Raw genomic sequence first — 17,293 nt, forward strand, 5'->3', positions numbered from 1 at the left:
TATATTTATATTTATATTTATATTTATATTTATATATTTATATTATTTTTAGTTTTTATATTTATCTATATCTATCTGTATGTATTTACATAAAGAGAGGAGTTCATGGCTGAGCTGTGCCTGCAGAGCCAGACTTTGAAAAGCCAAGAACAGCTCCATGAGAAGCAGGATTTAAACCCCCTCTGCTATAAAATAATTGGCAGCTGTTTGGGAAAAGCAGCAGCTCTTGATTCCAAGGGGTGTTATGGGGTGGGTGAGAGTCCAGAGGGATTCAGGAATCCCAGGGTCATGGATCTGGAAATCCTGTCCCAATTCTGTGGATCTGGAATTCCTATTCCAGGGTCATGGATGTGGAATTCCTGTCCCAATCCCGTGGATCTGGAATTCCTGTCCCAATTCTGTGGATCTGAAATTCCTATTCCAGGGCCATGGATGTGGAATTCCTTCCCAATTCCATGGATGTGGAATTCCTTCCCAATTCCATGGATGTGGAATTCCTGTCTGGGCAGCTCCTGGGGCTTTTCCTCTGAACTTCCCGGGGGTGCTGGGCAGGGTGGGCATCGTTTGTGTCAGGCTGGGTGGGCAGGGGCCAGCTGAGCCTGCACTCAAAAGGCTGGAAATAAGAGAAAAGGGAAAAAAAAGGAAGGAAAAATAGAAAAGGAATAAAGAAGAAAAAATAGAACAGAAAAGGAAAGGAGGTCAGAGCCTGCCCCAGCTGTGCTGTGAGCCTGGGGGCTSGTGGGGCTGGAGATGCAGCTGCAGCTTTCCAAGCAGTCCTGCAGGTCACGTTCCTGCTCTCCCAGCAGCTGAAATCCCTTTAGCAGCGCTGATTTTTGGGTGCAGCAGAGCAATCAGGGGTCCTGGAGGGGCGGGAGGGTGGGCAGTCCTGCCCCAGGCCTGGCTGGTGTTGGGCTGGTCCTTCTGCCACCCTGGGAATGCTCCAATGGGAAATTGTGCCGTGGGAATGAAACCCTGAAATGGCCAAAGATCCAGCGGGGAAAATGGGATGAGTGGAAAGTGCAGGGCACAGCCTGGGGTGTTCTGTCCAACCCCTTCCCTGACCCTGCCCAGGGGCCAGCAGGGCTTTTTCTTTTTTATTTTATTTGGCTTCAAAGAACTGCCCAGGGGCTGCCAAGAGTGCAGGGATTGTTTGAGGTGCTCTGCAGCAGAAGGCAGAGGGACGGGCAGGGATTTACACCCTGATCCTGCTCCTTTTGGAGGAAAACACTGGATTTGGACAAAATCAGTGGCTTGTCTCYTCCAGCTGCTRGTTYCYRTGGGGTTAAGYTGTGTGTCCCYCSAGGGYTGAACTGCATTTTCTAATTATTTTMTTTTCCTTCCAGAAACCTTGGGAAGTCTGGGCTGAGAGTGTCGTGCCTCGGGTTGGGTGAGTACCTCCGGCCTCTTGCCCCACCACAGCACCCAGGGGAGCAGTGTGAGGGTCTGTGGTGTCAAATCCTTCACCGTGGAGGGGCAGCCTGAGGGATTTGAGCTGTGTCTGGGAGCGCCGTGCCCGGGTTGGGGACACAGCTCCGTCCCCTTTCACCCTCTCTGTGCCTCGTTGTCCCTCTCCACGCCGGCTCCAGGCCCCAGAACGCCTCTCCAAGGTCTGGTCCCATCCAGGGCAGGGACAGCGGTGCCCTCGTAGTGCCCAACCTGCCTGCAGCTCCCGCTGCCTTTGGGTAATCCCGGGATGGAGCTCAGCGCAGTCACGGTGCCCGATACGCAGATGTTTGTGTTTGGGGATGGAAAGGCGGTGCTGGAGAGAGCAGGAGGCTGCTGTGAGCTCCATCCCATGGGGCCGGGCTGGCTCCAGGAGCGTGGAGCCCCAGGATGAGCAGGAACCCCAGGATGAGCAGGAACCAGCAGTCTTCCTCAAAAGTCCAGGATGAGCAGGAACCCCAGGATGAGCAGGAACCCCAGGATGAGCAGGAACCCCCAGGATGAGCAGGAACCCCAGGATGAGCAGGAACCCCCAGGATGAGCAGGAACCCCCAGGATGAGCAGGAGCCCCAGGATGAGCAGGAACCCCCAGGATGAGCAGGAACCCCAGGAAGGATGCTCTGGGCTGCCACAGCCCCTCCAGCCCCGTTCCTTGTTGCTGGGGGTCACAGGAGCTGCCACAGCCAGGTGGAGAGGGCAGTTCAGGCTGCCTAAAGAGTCATCGAGTAAGGTATCAGCAAACCTGGTTTAACATAAATTTATAAAATCCCAGAGTTTGATGGCACGGCTCATTATTGCTGCACAGACGGAGCACGCAGAGCAAACTCGGGGTGAGATCAGTGATTTCAGGGGGTGCTGGGACACACAGGACAGGGCTGCAGAGGGGGAAGGGACCGAGCCCTGGGGCTCAGAGCAGCCCCGGTGCCAGCCCAGCCTCAGCCCCCATCGGTGCTTTGGGTCTGAAGGGTTTAGCGATGCTCAATCAACACAACAATAGCAGCGCTTAATCAGTTGACTAATTTAACATTTATCAAGTGACTCAATAGGATTTGCTATAAGCACAACAGTGGCTTAATTATGAATCTAAGCTAATTGTGAACCCAAGATGGCAACATTCATGCTGCWCTTAGTCAGAGTATTTAAATCAATTCATGTACACAGAGATCTGAGGAGTCTGCACCAAACCATGGACCTGTGAAACAGCTCAGGGAAACTCTGCTGCCTATAGACTCACCACCTATGGGATGCYTGGCTTTAGTCATCAGGAAATTTCCATCCTTGGGCAGTTGGTAGTTACTGGAATTTTCCTGGAGAAGTCCAAGAGCARTAATATTCTTTAAKAACAACAGMATYATTRGGTCAGAGCAGCCTGGTCYGTGGAAGGTCCTGCCCAAGACAGGRTGRAACGGGAGAAGCTCTGAGGTCCTTCCCATCCAAACCATCCCAGGATTCTGTGATTATTCTGCTCAGGCTGTTCAGACAGAAAAATGAGGTTTTGGAGCTGTCTGCTGGAAAGCAGGAGGCTGTCAGGGCACGGAATTTGTGGGGCAGGGAGTGTTTGGGAGGTTCAAGGGGGGGTCACCTGCCCGGTGCCTCTGATGGAGGCTGAACATACCCAGGGTCAGAGCATGGCTGAGGAGGTGCCCTGGGGCAGGGGAAGGGCTGGCTCTGGGATTCTCCTGGTGCCTGCTGGGCTCTGGGATCCCTCTGGGATTCTCCTGGTGCCTGCTGGACTCTGGGATCCCTCTGGGATTCTCCTGGTGCCTGCTCTGGGATCCCTCCAGCCCCTCCCTGCCAGGGCTGGGCACTCCCAGGACAGGGGCAGCTCGTTTGTCCAACATGCTTTGGGGTTTGATGTAAACCAGACTGAGCTGGGAAAGTCACCCTGTGCCACAAGGCAGAGAAATGCGTTCCCGTGTGCCGAGAGCTCTCGTGGTTAAAATAGCCCAGCCCTGGAAGGACTCGTGTTATCTGTGCACAGTTTTATTTATCAGCCTCACAGCTTCCCCGAGTGCTGCTGCTGTGCTGGAGAGAAAAGCCACGGGAAGGAAGTGGCGGCAGGAAAGSAAAAACAGAGTTTTGCAGAGCTTTCTTTGATTTCCAGCGGGTGGAACGGCAGCAGCATCTAAATATACTGAGGCTTTGTGTGTGCAGCTGTGAGGGACGGGAGCTGTGGGCACCTGCTGCTGTTCCTGCTCCTGCTCCTGCTCCTGCTCCTGCTCCTGCCCCTGCTCCTGCCCCTGCTCCTGCTCCTGCTCCTCCTCCTGCCCCTGCTCCTGCTCCTGCTGCTGCTGCTGCTGCTGCTGCTCCTGCTCCTGCTCCTGCTCTGCTCCTGCCCCTGCTCTGCTCCTGCTCCTGCTCCTGCTCCTGTTCCTGCTGCTGTTCCTGCTCCTGCTCCTGCTCCTTTTCCTGCTCCTGCTCCTGCTCCTGCTCTGCTCCTGCTCCTGCTCCTGCTCCTGTTCCTGTTCCTGTTCCTGCCCCTGCTCCTTTTCCTGCTCCTTTTCCTGCTCCTTTTCCTGCTCCTGCTCCTGTTCCTGCTCCTGTTCCTGCCCCTGCTCCTGCTCCTGCTCTGCTCCTGCTCCTGCTCCTGCTCCTGCTCCTGCTCCTGCTCCTGCTCTGCTCCTGCTCCTGTTCCTGCTCCTGCTCCTGCTCCTGTTCCTGCTCCTGTTCCTGCCCCTGCTCCTTTTCCTGCTCCTGTTCCTGCTCCTGCTCCTGTTCCTGCTCCTGCTCCTGCTCCTTTTCCTGCTCCTTTTCCTGCTCCTTTTCCTGCTCCTGCTCCTGCTCCTGCTCCTGCTCCAGCCCAGGGAGCTCTGCAGCCCCTGCCCAGCCTTGCCCGACCTGCAGGGAGAGGGCAAAGGGCAACAGGGAATCCTGAAATCTTGAAATTCCCCAGAATGGGCAGGTATTTCTCCTGCAGCACAGCACCTTTTGTTTGGGATGATTATTTTGGGTTGGAAGGACCTTAAAGCTCATTGTATTCTTTTCCTGCCATGGCAGGGACACCTCCCACTGTCCCCAGCCTGGCCTYGGGCACTGCCAGGGATCCAGGGGCACTCACAGCTGCTCTGGGCACCCTGTGCCAGGGCCTGCCCACCCTCCCAGCCAGGAATTTCTCCCCAGTGTCTCCTCTAATCTCCTCTATTTCAGTTTAAAGCCATCCCCTTGTCCCACCCATCCCTCTGCGGATCCATCAGGTGTCTGCTCCGGGTGCTGCCTTACATGACTTTCCTAAATGGCTTCTGTGTTGCAGTTCCCCAAAAGATAAATGTGTTTCCCTGCCTTCTCTGCAGCATGAAAATCTAATTTAAGGCTYACTAAAGTTTCTGAAGGCTCAGCAGTCTTCCTCAAAAGCCTTGCAAAATCCCAGCAAGGTGGGAGTGYGCTTCAYGCTGCAGATGAAAGGTGCAGGAGAMTGGGAAGTGGGGCAGGGATCAAAGGTGGGCAGGGCTTTGGGGGCAGTGGGACCCTTTAGTGACATCCTGWGTGTGCTGCTGGGTGTGAGGGAGGGAGGACAGAGGTGCTGGCAGCATTTCCCTGGCAGAGATGTTTGGGCAGGGCCCCAGAGCTCTGGGAGCTGTGGCTGAGCGGTGTTTTGGGGGGATTGGACATACCAGGAGAGCTGGGAATGCTCAGCCAGGCTGAGCCTTTCTCCTGACTGAGCTGAGCCTTCACCTCCTCCTCCGAGGGAGTTACCTTGAATTGAGGGCTCTTCAGAGCCTGACCCTGGGCTGCTGTGGGGCTTTTTCCTTGGTGCTGCACCCCACACAGCAGGCTGTGCCCAGAGGGGGTCAGGGGCTGTCCTTGCCCTCTGTTCTTTTCCCTGGGGAGCAGGCTGTGTCCAGAGGGTCAGGGGCTGTTCTTTGCCCTGGGGAGCAGGCTGTGTCCAGAGGGTCAGGGGCTGTTNGCTGGCAGCATTTCCCTGGCAGAGATGTTTGGGCAGGGCCCCAGAGCTCTGGGAGCTGTGGCTGAGCGGTGTTTTGGGGGGATTGGACATACCAGGAGAGCTGGGAATGCTCAGCCAGGCTGAGCCTTTCTCCTGACTGAGCTGAGCCTTCACCTCCTCCTCCGAGGGAGTTACCTTGAATTGAGGGCTCTTCAGAGCCTGACCCTGGGCTGCTGTGGGGCTTTTTCCTTGGTGCTGCACCCCACACAGCAGGCTGTGCCCAGAGGGGGTCAGGGGCTGTCCTTGCCCTCTGTTCTTTTCCCTGGGGAGCAGGCTGTGTCCAGAGGGTCAGGGGCTGTTCTTTGCCCTGGGGAGCAGGCTGTGTCCAGAGGGTCAGGGGCTGTTCTTTKCCCTGGGGAGCAGGCTGTGCCCACCCAGCCGTGCCCTCCCCGTGCTCAGGCCCCAGAGCTGCAGCTCCCCGGGGCTCAGTCCCTGCCCCAGCAGGACAGGGTGACACAGGGCTGGCAGTGGGACAGGCTGTGAGCTCAGCCAGAGGAGCCCTCTGCWGCACAGGGGACACTTCTGCTGGCGGTGGCACTGCCCAGAGGTGGCACAGAGCTTTGGCTCAGAGCTTTGGCACAGAGTGTCACACCCCACTGGGCTCAGAGCAGGAGGGTAACAGCACCAAACCCAGCCTTGGTGCAGAAATTCCTGCTGAAGGTGAGGATACCCAGCTGGAAAAYTGTTTGTCAGGCAAAAGGGAGCGAGGGGATGGGCACGGGGCAGGAGAGGGGCAGGTCTGTGCCCCAAAGTCCTGGGGCAGAGGATCCTTTATRAACCAGGGGGTAGGGATGGGTGAGAGAGAGAGAGAGATGGGCACTTGGAAAGGGAAAAGGAGCAATTTAAAAAATATATAGAACTGTCTCCAGGATATTTTTCTTCCAGAATGAGCGTGTTGGCTGAGGCTGTGAATCATCCTTGGCTGTTGTTCGAAATGCCAAATGCGCCTTGTGCTTCTTTGCCTTTTTTTTTTAATTTCCCAGGGGGTTGAGCAGCCTGTGCCTCTCCGTGCCTCTGTCTAGGCTTTGGGTGCTTTCCCTGCTCCTGACTGGCACCAGAGCCCTCCCTCCCCAGCCACACTTYAGAGGGCACTTTCCTGAGCCAAAACTGCCTCCCTGCCTGGTTTTCCCAAAGATCACAGGGAAAAAGACCCCTTGGATGTGTCCCCAGTGATGGTTCCCTGTCCCCAGCCCCTGGTGTCCCCCAGCTGGGAGCACAGAGAGGACACAGGTGGGTCTTGGGCAGGGTGATCCAGCACCACAGATATTTATTGCTTGGTTTTGAAGAGATTTCAAGAGCTTTAAGGTGCTCGTTGTCCTCASCTGAGCCATTTGAGCCCTSGGGCTGCTCTCCCTGTGCCCTGAGCATGTTGTCACTCAGTGGGACGTGGTTTGTGTCACGAGGCAAATTCCAGAGAGGATGTGCACTCCATGGGGAGGAGAAATGATTCCAGTGCTTCTCACCTGTGCACCTGTGTGCTGCTTATGCAAAAAAAAAAAAAAAAAAAAAAATCCATTTGAGATAAACAGTCTCAACCCATTTTTTGGTACAAACACATTTTTAATGTATTCCTGTAAAAATAACACCTCCAAACCTTTAACATGGAAATCAGGCTTCATTTGGGTATTTTTTTTTTATCTGCATGAAGAAGTTTAAAGATAAAATGAAAACAGGTTTCAGTTTTATCTTTATTGTGCAGGACCAGAGCATTTAAACTCCARTAATCAGAGAAAATACCTCTCCTGAGGCCTGTAGCCAGCAAGGTGTAGCAGGGGTAGCTCCTGCCCCGTTATTGTCCTTCCAGAGCAGAGGAAAATACAAAATTAGCTAGAAATGTGTGCTCTTTGCTCATTTATTTAATTTCCATTTCATCTCTGATCTGTGGCAAAYGTGGCTTTTCCAGCTCGGGTTGTTCTGTGGGAAATCAGGAGCTTCAGTTTGAACTCACACTTCGTGCATCTTTAAATAGCTTTATTTGCACTCAAAGCAACCTGATGTATTAAAAAATTCAGACTGACCTTTTTTTGAGGGAAAGAGAGCAAGATTGTGCTGCCAGAGATGATGGCTGTGTTGTGTTCTGAGCGGGGCTGATCAAAGCTGCCCAAGCGGATTCACAGCCAGCACTGAGGGACCAGAGCCCCCTTTGATGAGGGTCTGGGAGCTGCTTTTGTATTTTCTCGAGGGCAGGCAGGCAGGGAATGGGGGATTTCATGGAATTCCTGCCCCTTTGCAGCGTCAGTGCTCGGCCCCTCGCTGGCACTGCCATCCCTGTCCTGCTCCAGCCCTGACCCATGGGGGGACAGGGACAGGGAGAGGGACCGGGACCGGGACAGGGACAGGGACAGGGACAGGGACAGAGACAGGGACAGGGACAGGGACAGGGACAGGGACAGGGAGAGGGACAGGGACAGGGACAGGGACAGGGACAGGAACAGGGACAGGGACAGGAACAGGAACAGCTCCCACCACCCCAGGCTGCCCAAATCCTCTCCAGCCTGTCCTGGGACCCTTCCAGGTTGGGGCATTTCTCTGGATTTTCCAGCTCTGAGCCTGAACCCCTCTGCCCCCCTTAAAGCACCCATCCCTAAATCAGAATTTTCCATTCTGGGGAGTTCAGAGGGAGCTCTGGCCCATCCCTCCAGGGAACRAGCCCTGATTTTGTGTGGAGCTCTTGGGGAGTGTGAGGAGCAGGGATCAGAGGGACACTGGCACAGGGCACGGGGAGAGCAGGGTCTGTGGGGCACCTGCTGCTTCCCCAGCTCCTGCTGCCTCCTCCCTCTGCCTTGGGAAATGTGCATTCCTAAAATAAAATATATACAGATGAAATTTATACATAGGAACTACTGTTCCTGTAGGAATTCCTTGGGCTTGGACCAGCTGCCCTTTAAAGGGCCCCTCTAACCCAAACTATTTTATGATCTGGTTTAATCCACACGCTGCTTCCACCACAGGATATTTGAATTATTTCTTTTTTAAAGCAATGATCATAAAGAAATAATGCCCCAAGTTTTCCTAATAATAGACCAGAATCAGCAACTGAGTCTAAACTGCAGCTGCTTTAGGAGGCAGCCCAGGGAAAGCGCTGCCCCTGGGCTGTGCTGGCGCTGGACATCGACTTCATGGAAAACTTCCCGAGGAAAAGTCACTTTGGGCTGGAAATCTTCCCTGTCAGAAGAAATATTTCTCCTTTTTTTATGTTTTTTTTTTTTTTTTTTTTTTTTATTCTAATTTTGGCCTGCAGGATGCTCAATGCTGAAGCACATAGTTAAGCAGACTTTCATTCCCCAAATGACGTGTTGTGGCAGCATCACGAATTTTTTCCAATTTGTCCAAATTGAAGCTTTGGAAAACCATCTCTGGTTTGCAAAAAACTTCAGATTTCAGGGCTGGCAGTGTCCAAGGCCAGGCTGGGYGGGCTTGGAGCAGCCTGGGATAGTGAARATGTCCCTGGCCAGGACAGGGGTGGCTCTGGGTGACATTTAAGGTCCCTTCCACCCCAAACCATTCAATGCTTTGAATCCAGCTCTGTTTGGGCAGCTCAGCATCCCCTGGGTGCTGCCCTGAGCGGCTCCCTGTGCCAATCCCACCCTGGCAAAAGGTGCCAGCCCTGTCCTGCCYGGCTGCAGGAGCTCTCTTTTGGGGATGTGCCACTCTCAGTGCCAGTTCACCCCATTATGAACCCATTTAATAAAAAAAAGAAATTTTGAAGTTTCATTTTTAATGTCAAAACCCTCTTGTAATAACAGCTTGTTTTGTTTTTTCCAGGGACGTGGGTGACTTTTGGAGGTCAGATCTCAGACGAGGTGAGTGCTGCTGAGTCCCCAGTGGGGACAAACCCCACTCTGGGATATTTTCTGATGAAATTGGGACCCCTGGAACCTTCCAGCACAGAGAGACAGTGGCAAGTGTGAGCCTGATGTGCAGAGATCAGCTCTGCCAAGCCCCTGGACCCTCTGAGCCCCCRGGCACTGTCCCCTCCCTCCCCGGCCGTGTCCCCATTCCTGCAGTGGGAATTGGGAGCTGTTTGTGCTGTGGACAGACACGGGCAGGGCTGGCCTYGCAAATGTGATTTATTTTGTACAGAATGAGCTGAAACAAATGAAAAKGAGCTCAGGATTGCGCCATGCTTCTCCCTGGAGCAGATGGCTCCCGATGCCRGGGATCATCCCTGGGGTGCTGCACGTGAGCTCCCCTGCACCCCAGGTACACCACAGCTGTGAGACCCAGGGAGAGCAGCTGCCTTCCCCCAGGAGCTGCAGCAACCCCCAAAACAACTCTGCCGTGAGGAGAAGAGCCCAGGAGCCTGGATTCAAAGGGCTTTCCTTTAAATTCACGTGAACTTGCACAGCAGTGCTGCTTCTCCTGGTGGATCAGCACCTTCGATCCCATCTCCTACCATTGCGGGCTGTTTGGATGGTCACTTGAGGCTGGTTTCGATGGTCAGTTGAGGCTGGTTTGGATGGTCAGTTGAGGCTGGTTTGGATGGTCACTTGAGGCTGGTTTTGGTGGTCAGTTGAGGCTGGTTTTGGTGGTCAGTTGAGGCTGGTTTTGGTGGCCAGTTGAGCCATGTTTCAATGGTCAGTTGAGGTTTGTTTCAGTGGTCAGTTGAGCCGTGTTTCAGTGGTCAGTTGAGCCGTTTTTCCATGGTCAGTTTGCTCCCTGACCCTCCTCCCCTCCTCACTCAGGATGATTCCAGGCAAAGCGGTCACACGTGGACACCAGAACAGACCCCAGCCGTGTCCTGGGGCGGTGCCACCCTCAGGGTGCTGAGCCTGTCCCCCTTGGGTGTCTGTCAGAGGTGTCCCCTGGGCAGGGCTGTCACACTCCTCTTGGCCCTGCTGAAGCCTGATGGGTTTTTTTGTGCTGTGGGATTTTTCGTGCTGTGGGGTTTTTTCCTGCTGTGGGGTTTTTCCTGCTGTGGGGTTTTTCCTGCTGTGGGGTTTTTCCTGCTGTGGGGTTTTTCCTGCTGGCTGGGGATGTGGTTTGTCCCCCTGACGTGTCCCTGCCTCCCCAGGTGGCCGAGCAGCTGATGACCATCGCCTACGAGAGTGGTGTGAACCTGTTCGACACGGCCGAGGTGTACGCGGCTGGCAAGTGAGTGTCCACTGGGGATGGCTGGGCTGGGAAAGGGTCACTGGGGCTGGTTCCACCTCCCTGCCAGGGCCAGGGGCTCCCCTGGGCTCTGTGCTCCCCCCTCCTGCTGGACTGGGCTCTGGGTGTGCTTTGGGAGCTGCTTTATCCCTGAGCAGGGCAGGAAAACCTTTATTAGGAGCACTCGTAAAAGAACCCAAATAAATCAACACAAAGCCTCTCGTACCCAGCAAAGGCTGGAGTGTGGCACTTGTGCCACTTGCCATCGGCTCAGTGACAAAAATATCCCAACAAATGGAAATTCAGTGCGGATCTGTGGTGACGGATGGCCGGGGGCTGTGACAGCTCCAGGCACAGATCCCAGCGGGAATCACGGCAGCTCCCGGAGTCCCTGTGGGGTGGGGGAGGACAGCCAGCCCCGATCAGGGTGACCAGGGGGCATTTACAGGGCCATGTCCAGTGGGAGAGCCGGGCTGGGACATCGTGTGCTGCCGTGGGGACAGCATGGGGCATGAGGGGCACCTGGGGGTGGGTGGGAGGTGTGGGCTGGGGAGGGGTCACTGTCCCTGCTGGGTCATTGTCCCTGCTGGGTCATTGTCCCTGCTGGGTCACTGTCCCCTCTGGGGTCATTGTCCCTGCTGGGTCACTGTCAATGCTGGGTCACTGTCACCAGGGCAGGGTGGTGGCACTGATCACTCCCTCTCTTCCCGCACAGGGCCGAGGTCATCCTGGGCAATATCCTGAAGAAGAAGGGCTGGAGGTACAGTCTGGCATCCCGTGCCCCTGCCTGTGACCATCCCTCTGGGTTTCACACATTTCTCACCTCGGGTGGGGCTGCCCGTGGGTGCCCCAGGAGCTGCCACACCTCCCCAGTGCCAAGGGAAACTTCTCCCCTGGATTGTGGGTGCTGCCAGCAAATCCTGGAGGCTGTGACTGCACTCTGGGGACAGCCTGTCTCAGTCGGCACCCCTGGGACATGTCTGTCCCTTTGGGAGTGTGTCCATCTCCTTTAGGATTGTGTCCATCTGTCCATCTCCTTTAGGACCATGTCCATCCATCCATCCATCCATCCATCCATCCATCCATCCATCCATCCATCCATCCACCCCTCTGGGAGCGTGTCCATGTCCTTTAGGAGCGCATCCATCTCCTTTAGGACCATGTCCACCCATCCATCCCCCCTGGGAGCGTGTCCATCCATCCACGGACATGGAGAAGGGCTCTGGCAGTGCTCACCCCAAACCCAACGTCCCTGTCTTAGGTGGGAGGTTGGTTATTTGGTAAGAAACACTTTGGATGGTGTGGAAGAAAGAAATTGAGTCTGATAAAAGCTGGGGAAATGGTGTTGTACATGTCTGGTCATGCAGCACGGTAGAAGAAGGATGATAAATCTTTGATTTAATATCATGTAGGAGTTTATGGGTTAATCCAGGTGTATCACACTGCAGTTTAATAACTGGGAATGCTGCCTGGTAATGATGAGCACTGGACATGGAGAGCAGGAGGGTAGAGCACTGCAACCCTTTGTTAAAGGTCTGGGGGTTGTTCACTCAGTAATTAAAAATGTTTGGGAGGTTTTGGACATGCTATTTGGCTTAGCTTTGGTTTTTACCCCAATATTCAATCCCAGCTTCCCCTGACTCCACTTCATTCCATTTCCTTGTGCCTCTTTTTTAAAATAATAATAATAATTTTTCTGTTCTTCTTGCAGAAGGTCCAGCCTGGTGATAACCACAAAGCTATACTGGGGTGGCAAGTAAGTGTGGCAGTGGCAGTAAGTGTGACAGTGGCAGTTAAGTGTGACAGTGGCAGTGTGGCAGTGTCCTGTTGGTGTTTGCTGCTCCAGCCCTGAAGCTGGGGGAGGGTGACAGCCCCTGGGGTCACTGCTGTCATCGTCTTTGTTTGTTTTGCTGAGTGTTTTAAGGGGTTGGAGTTCTTCACCTGGAGAGAAGGATCTGGGGAGACCTGGGAGCCTCTTCCAAGGCCTGAAGGGGCTCCAGGAGAGCTGGAGAGGGACTGGGGACAAGGGATGGAGGGACAGGACACAGGGAATGGGGTCACACTGCCCGAGGGCAGGGATGGATGGGATTTTGGGCAGGAATTGTTCCCTGTGGGGTGGGCAGGCCCCGGCACAGGGTGCCCAGAGAAGCTGTGGCTGCCCCTGGATCCCTGGCAGTGCCCAAGGCCAGGCTGGACATTGGGGTGGAGCAGCCTGGGACAGTGGGAGGTGTTCCTGACATGGCAGGGTGGGATGGGATGACATTAAGGTCCCTCCCAACCCAAACCACTCTGTCATTCCATGATTTTGGGAGTTTTTAAATCAGAACACAAATTGATGCTTGCCAATGGCACCTCTGGCATCTCCCAACCRTGCTCCTGTTTTTCCCTTGCAGAGCTGAGACCGAGAGAGGCCTTTCCAGAAAACACATCATTGAAGGTACCTGGGGTGGGGTCTGGCTGTGGGGTGGGATGGATCCAGATGGATCCCGGGGCTGTGGCTGTGGGGTGGGGTGGGATGGATCCAGATGGAWCCYGGGACTGTGRCTCTCCATGAGCTGTTTGATCYCCTGSTCCCTGTGCCAGTCCCATGGAGGATAATCCCCAGACTTGGCTGAGAGGTGCCCAAAATGCACCAAAGGTTTGTTTTTGCTCTTCTGGAGAGGAGTGAGCAGATGAACTGCCCCCATAGCCCCCGGCAGCCTCTGTTCCTTGTGGCCATTCCCTGTGGGCAGCTGGTCCCTGGACACCCCCAGCTCTTCCCTCTGGTGCCGGACGTGGCCGTGGCTGCCCGGGCTCCCTTTGGAGCCGGGAGGGATGAGGATGAGGATGAGGATGTGGCAGTGATGTCAGCCTGCAGGAGCAGCCTCTGGAGGGCTGCCAGCCCCAGCGGGCACGGCCGGGCTTTGTTCTCGGGCTCGGCTTGGCTGCCCGTCCCCACGCCCCGCCGAGCGCTGCCTTACTCATCCCTGCCTTACTCACCCAAAGCCGGCTCCTCTGCTCTTCCCACTGCTGCTTTTTGTCCCTGTGGATGTGTTTGAGCAGGAGAGGAGGGAGGGAGAGCACGAACACCGTGTTCTCTTTATCCCTGACAAASCCCGGCCGTGCCCGCCTGGGCTGGGTGCGGAGCTCTGCGGGCTCTGGCTGCCGGGTCAGCCCCGGGGCAGCGCTGGGACACAGAGCAGAGCCCAGAACAGAGCCGTTCCTGCGGAACTGAGGATGATCCAGGCCGAGCAGTGTCCGCTGTGACCTTGTCCCCGTGGAGGAGCCGTTCCRGGCTGGCTGCTCATGGCCCTGGAGCGTCCCGCAGCTCCGAGMGGCTCCGGGCCAGCAGCGCACGGCCTGGGGCTGTTCCTCTGCACAAATCCCGGGCAGCGAACCAGCCCGGGGCTGCCAGGGCTGTGGAAAGGTGCTCCAGAGTGCCCAGCTCCCAGCAGGGCAGTGCCAGCCCCCAGGGGAGGACTCACCCCCATCTCTCTGCTGTGTGACCCATTTGTGCCTCCTGCTGCCAAGGGACGTGCAGAACCTGCTGGATCGGGCACCCGCAGATGAAATCCTCGGGGTCGAGGTCCATGGAGGCAGCAGCTCCTCCTTTTGGGGTGCTGCCCACCTGGAAAATCCAGAACCCCCGGGGGTGGGATCGCTGTGGGGAGAGCAGCCCCTCCCTGGGGCGCAGCTTTGGCTCTTCCCATCTTTATCCTTCCTGCCCTGAGCAGGAGCATCCCCGGGGCAGGGGCAGCTTCCCGAGTGATCAGATCGTGCCCCTGGGACTGCCCTGGGCAGTTCCCACCGCGGGGACTCTGCAGCATCCAGCRGAGCTGGGATGTGCCTTTCCCAGTCAGGAGATGCTGGAGAAAGCCTTCCTTGTAGCAACAWTTTGCTGAATTTTCATGTGAGTAAGCCCCTGTGAGGTGGCAGCTGTGTCACAGCACTCCAAACCCAGTCATTTTCCATTTCTCATGGAGTTACTTCGTGAAATGACAGGAAAACTCTGGCAGCAGTTGGAATAACTTCACAGAACACCCAGCAAACAGCGTTAAGGTCAATGGTAGATATTTTATGTATAGATATAAAAATATACACATATATATATCTGTGTGCGTGAGAGAGAGAAGAGGATTTTTAACGGTTGTTTTCTACAAATTTCCCCAAGAACAAAATGTTTTTCTGAATGTTGATGAAGAATGAGTCAAAATAGAGCGGGCTGAAAATGTTTGCTGAATTTTGAGATGGATGAAATGCCCATCCTGTGCTCGCCCTCTCCCATACACTCATACATGGATATATAAATATATCCTGAGGGGTTTGGTGCCACCTCCTATCAGATCCTCCTCAGAACCWGAGCATTACTGGGCCAAGCTCTGCCAAGCTCCATCCTTGATTTTACTAGGTAAAATCCCTCCCTGATGCTCTCGGTGAGGCATCGGCCCCAGAGGCACCGTCCTGGGGCTGCAGCAAGGAAGGCTCTGGGGTGAAATTGGGGTTGAATGAACTGCAAACAGGAGCAGGGCACTGAAACAGCCCCTGGCAGCTGCTGACATGGACACTCCTGGGCAGCCCAAATCCCAGATTTGGGAATTCTGAAATAAAGCCCATCCTTGTGGAAGGARGGGCTCTGCATGTGGCCAGGCTGGTGCTTTGTTCTTCACAGGGCTGCAGTGTCAKGGGACATTATTCAGCATCCTCAGATCCTACAGGTTGTGTGTTTATCTCTATGAGAAATGCATACATTGAAATATCCCAAGCTGTGTTTGAGTCCTGTTTTGGCTCTGTTCTGTGCCTCCCTGACCCTGTCCCTGTCTCTGCCTTCCCCTCCCAGGGCTGAAGGCGTCTCTGCAGAGGCTGCAGCTGGAATACGTGGATGTGGTGTTTGCCAACCGGCCGGACAACAACACCCCCATGGAAGGTGGGTGGGGGCTGCCCTGAAAGGTTTTACTGTGCCTGATCCTGGCTTAAGGGCTTACACMGAGGAGGGAGGAAATGAAAAACAATCTGTAATTGAATATTCAGGTGGGGCAGTTTCAATATGAAATATCCCGTTTGTGGTATCCTGTCTATGGGAGGTGCCCCTGGCTGGAATTAGATGAACTTTAAAGTCCCTCCCAAGCCATTCAAGGTTTCTGTGTCCATCCTGCCATGATGTGAATTTATGGAAAGAAATGAAAGTTTCCTTCATGTCCCGGGCGTGGCTTTAAYGTGTGAAGTGTTTCCTTTCCCTGATCCTTCAGGTGCAGGGGGTTTGTGTTTGGGTTCAGGAAGGTGTCTGTGGCAGGGTTTGTGTTTGGATTCAGGGATTGTGGTTTGGGTTCCAGGGTTTGTGTTTGGGTTCCAGGGTTAGTGTTTGTGGTTCAGGGTTTGTGTTTGTGTTCAGGGTTCGTGTTTGGGGTTCAGGGTTCGTGTTTGGGGCTCAGGCGGGTCCGTGGCAGAGGCTGCAGGATCTGCTGTGGGTGGCTCATGGAAATCAGACGCGGAACTCGGTGTCAGGAGCTGTGGCACTCATGTCCCCACTGAAACAGGACTGTGCCGCCCAGGATGACCCGGGRTTGCCATCCAGGATTTCAGGAGCAGGGCAGCTCTCCCAGGAGCTGCTGCGGTCAGGGAGGGGGCCGTGCTGTGTCTGGCAGGGAGCAGTGCCCTCTCTGCTCGGTCACAGATCGCCGAGCAGGGTGGGTGCGGTTCCCGTTCCCGTTCCCGTTCCCGTTCCCGTGCCCGTTCCCGTTCCCGTTCCCGTTCCCGGTCCCGTTCCCGTTCCCGTTCCCGTTCCCGTTCCCGTTCCCGTGCCCGTTCCCGGTCCCGTTCCCGGTCCCGTTCCCGTGCCCAGCTGCTCCCGGACGCCGCGGATCCCGCTGGCAGCGCCGGCCTTGGCAGCCGGGCACGGGCTGCGCTGCTCGCCGAGCTCCAGCAGGGTGACAAAAGGGACGTCTGATTGTGAATGGTGTGGTGGAGGCGCTTCCCATGTTCTCCCTGCCTGTTTCATGCTTCACCTACTAAGCCACTTCCATCCCGGAGCATCTGCTGGGCCATCTGTCGCCGCCGCGCTCCTTCCCGAGCCGCCCYAGCCCCGCTCGGCGCCGCGCACGCCTCGGCTCCTCCACACGGAAACCACCCAGAGCTTCGGCTTGGGAGGCAAAGTTCATCCCATCCCACCCATGGCAGGGGCAGCTCCCGCTGTCCCAGGCTGCTCCAGCCCCGGTGTCCAGCCTGGCACTGGGCACTGCCCGGGATCCAGGGGCGGCCGATGCTGAAGGTGACCTTAGGACGTTCCCTACACGTGGCAGCACTGTGCAGGGGACACAGAGCAAACCCTGCCATGCTCTTGGTTGTTTCCTGCCCTTGCTGTTCCTCCCCTGTCCCTCAGATCTCCTCTCTGCACCAGTGCCCGTGGGCAGCAGCAGCAGCGATGGAGCAGCTGTGAGATTCCCCCTTTGCAGACCCTCCCCGGGCTCATCCCGAGCAGAGCAGAGCAGAGCAGAGCAGAGCAGAGCCCCCTCCCTCCCCGGGCTCCCCAGGCTCTGCTCTTCCCCGGGGAAAGGAGCAGATGAGCATTCCATGGGGATTTCAGTGCTGGCTGTGACTCGGGGCCCCAGGGCACCTGGCAAAGCTGCTTAAAGCCCTGAAATGTATTTAATGTCCTTAGAGGTCTCAGAGCAAATTAAAGCCGTTTTCCGTGGTAAAGCAGTGAATGCTGGAGTCAGGGAGCAGCTGAGATGAGCACCTTGGGGTGCTGCAGGTGGGGCTGGCGGTGTCCCCACGGCCAGAGCTGGGCTGGGATCTGCCAGGCTGGGCTGGGATCTGCCAGGCAGGGCTGGGATCTGCCAG

General features: G+C 55.7%; 1 protein-coding gene across 1 annotated transcript in view; it reads left to right on the forward strand.

Moving 5' to 3' along the window:
• Positions 1-17,293, forward strand: part of KCNAB1 (potassium voltage-gated channel subfamily A regulatory beta subunit 1) — a 58,967-nt gene that overhangs the window by 34,175 nt on the left and 7,499 nt on the right. Inside the window, exons 2-8 of the mRNA XM_057383427.1 lie at positions 1,344-1,387; positions 9,152-9,189; positions 10,401-10,480; positions 11,193-11,237; positions 12,189-12,233; positions 12,871-12,914; positions 15,294-15,380. Coding sequence (XP_057239410.1) covers positions 1,344-1,387; positions 9,152-9,189; positions 10,401-10,480; positions 11,193-11,237; positions 12,189-12,233; positions 12,871-12,914; positions 15,294-15,380 — 383 coding nt within the window. The remainder of the gene's footprint in view (positions 1-1,343; positions 1,388-9,151; positions 9,190-10,400; positions 10,481-11,192; positions 11,238-12,188; positions 12,234-12,870; positions 12,915-15,293; positions 15,381-17,293) is intronic.

This window comes from Malurus melanocephalus, unplaced genomic scaffold (genome assembly GCF_030028575.1).
Source record: "Malurus melanocephalus ecotype Western Australia unplaced genomic scaffold, MMel_1.1 scaffold_631, whole genome shotgun sequence".
Taxonomy (NCBI): domain Eukaryota; kingdom Metazoa; phylum Chordata; class Aves; order Passeriformes; family Maluridae; genus Malurus; species Malurus melanocephalus.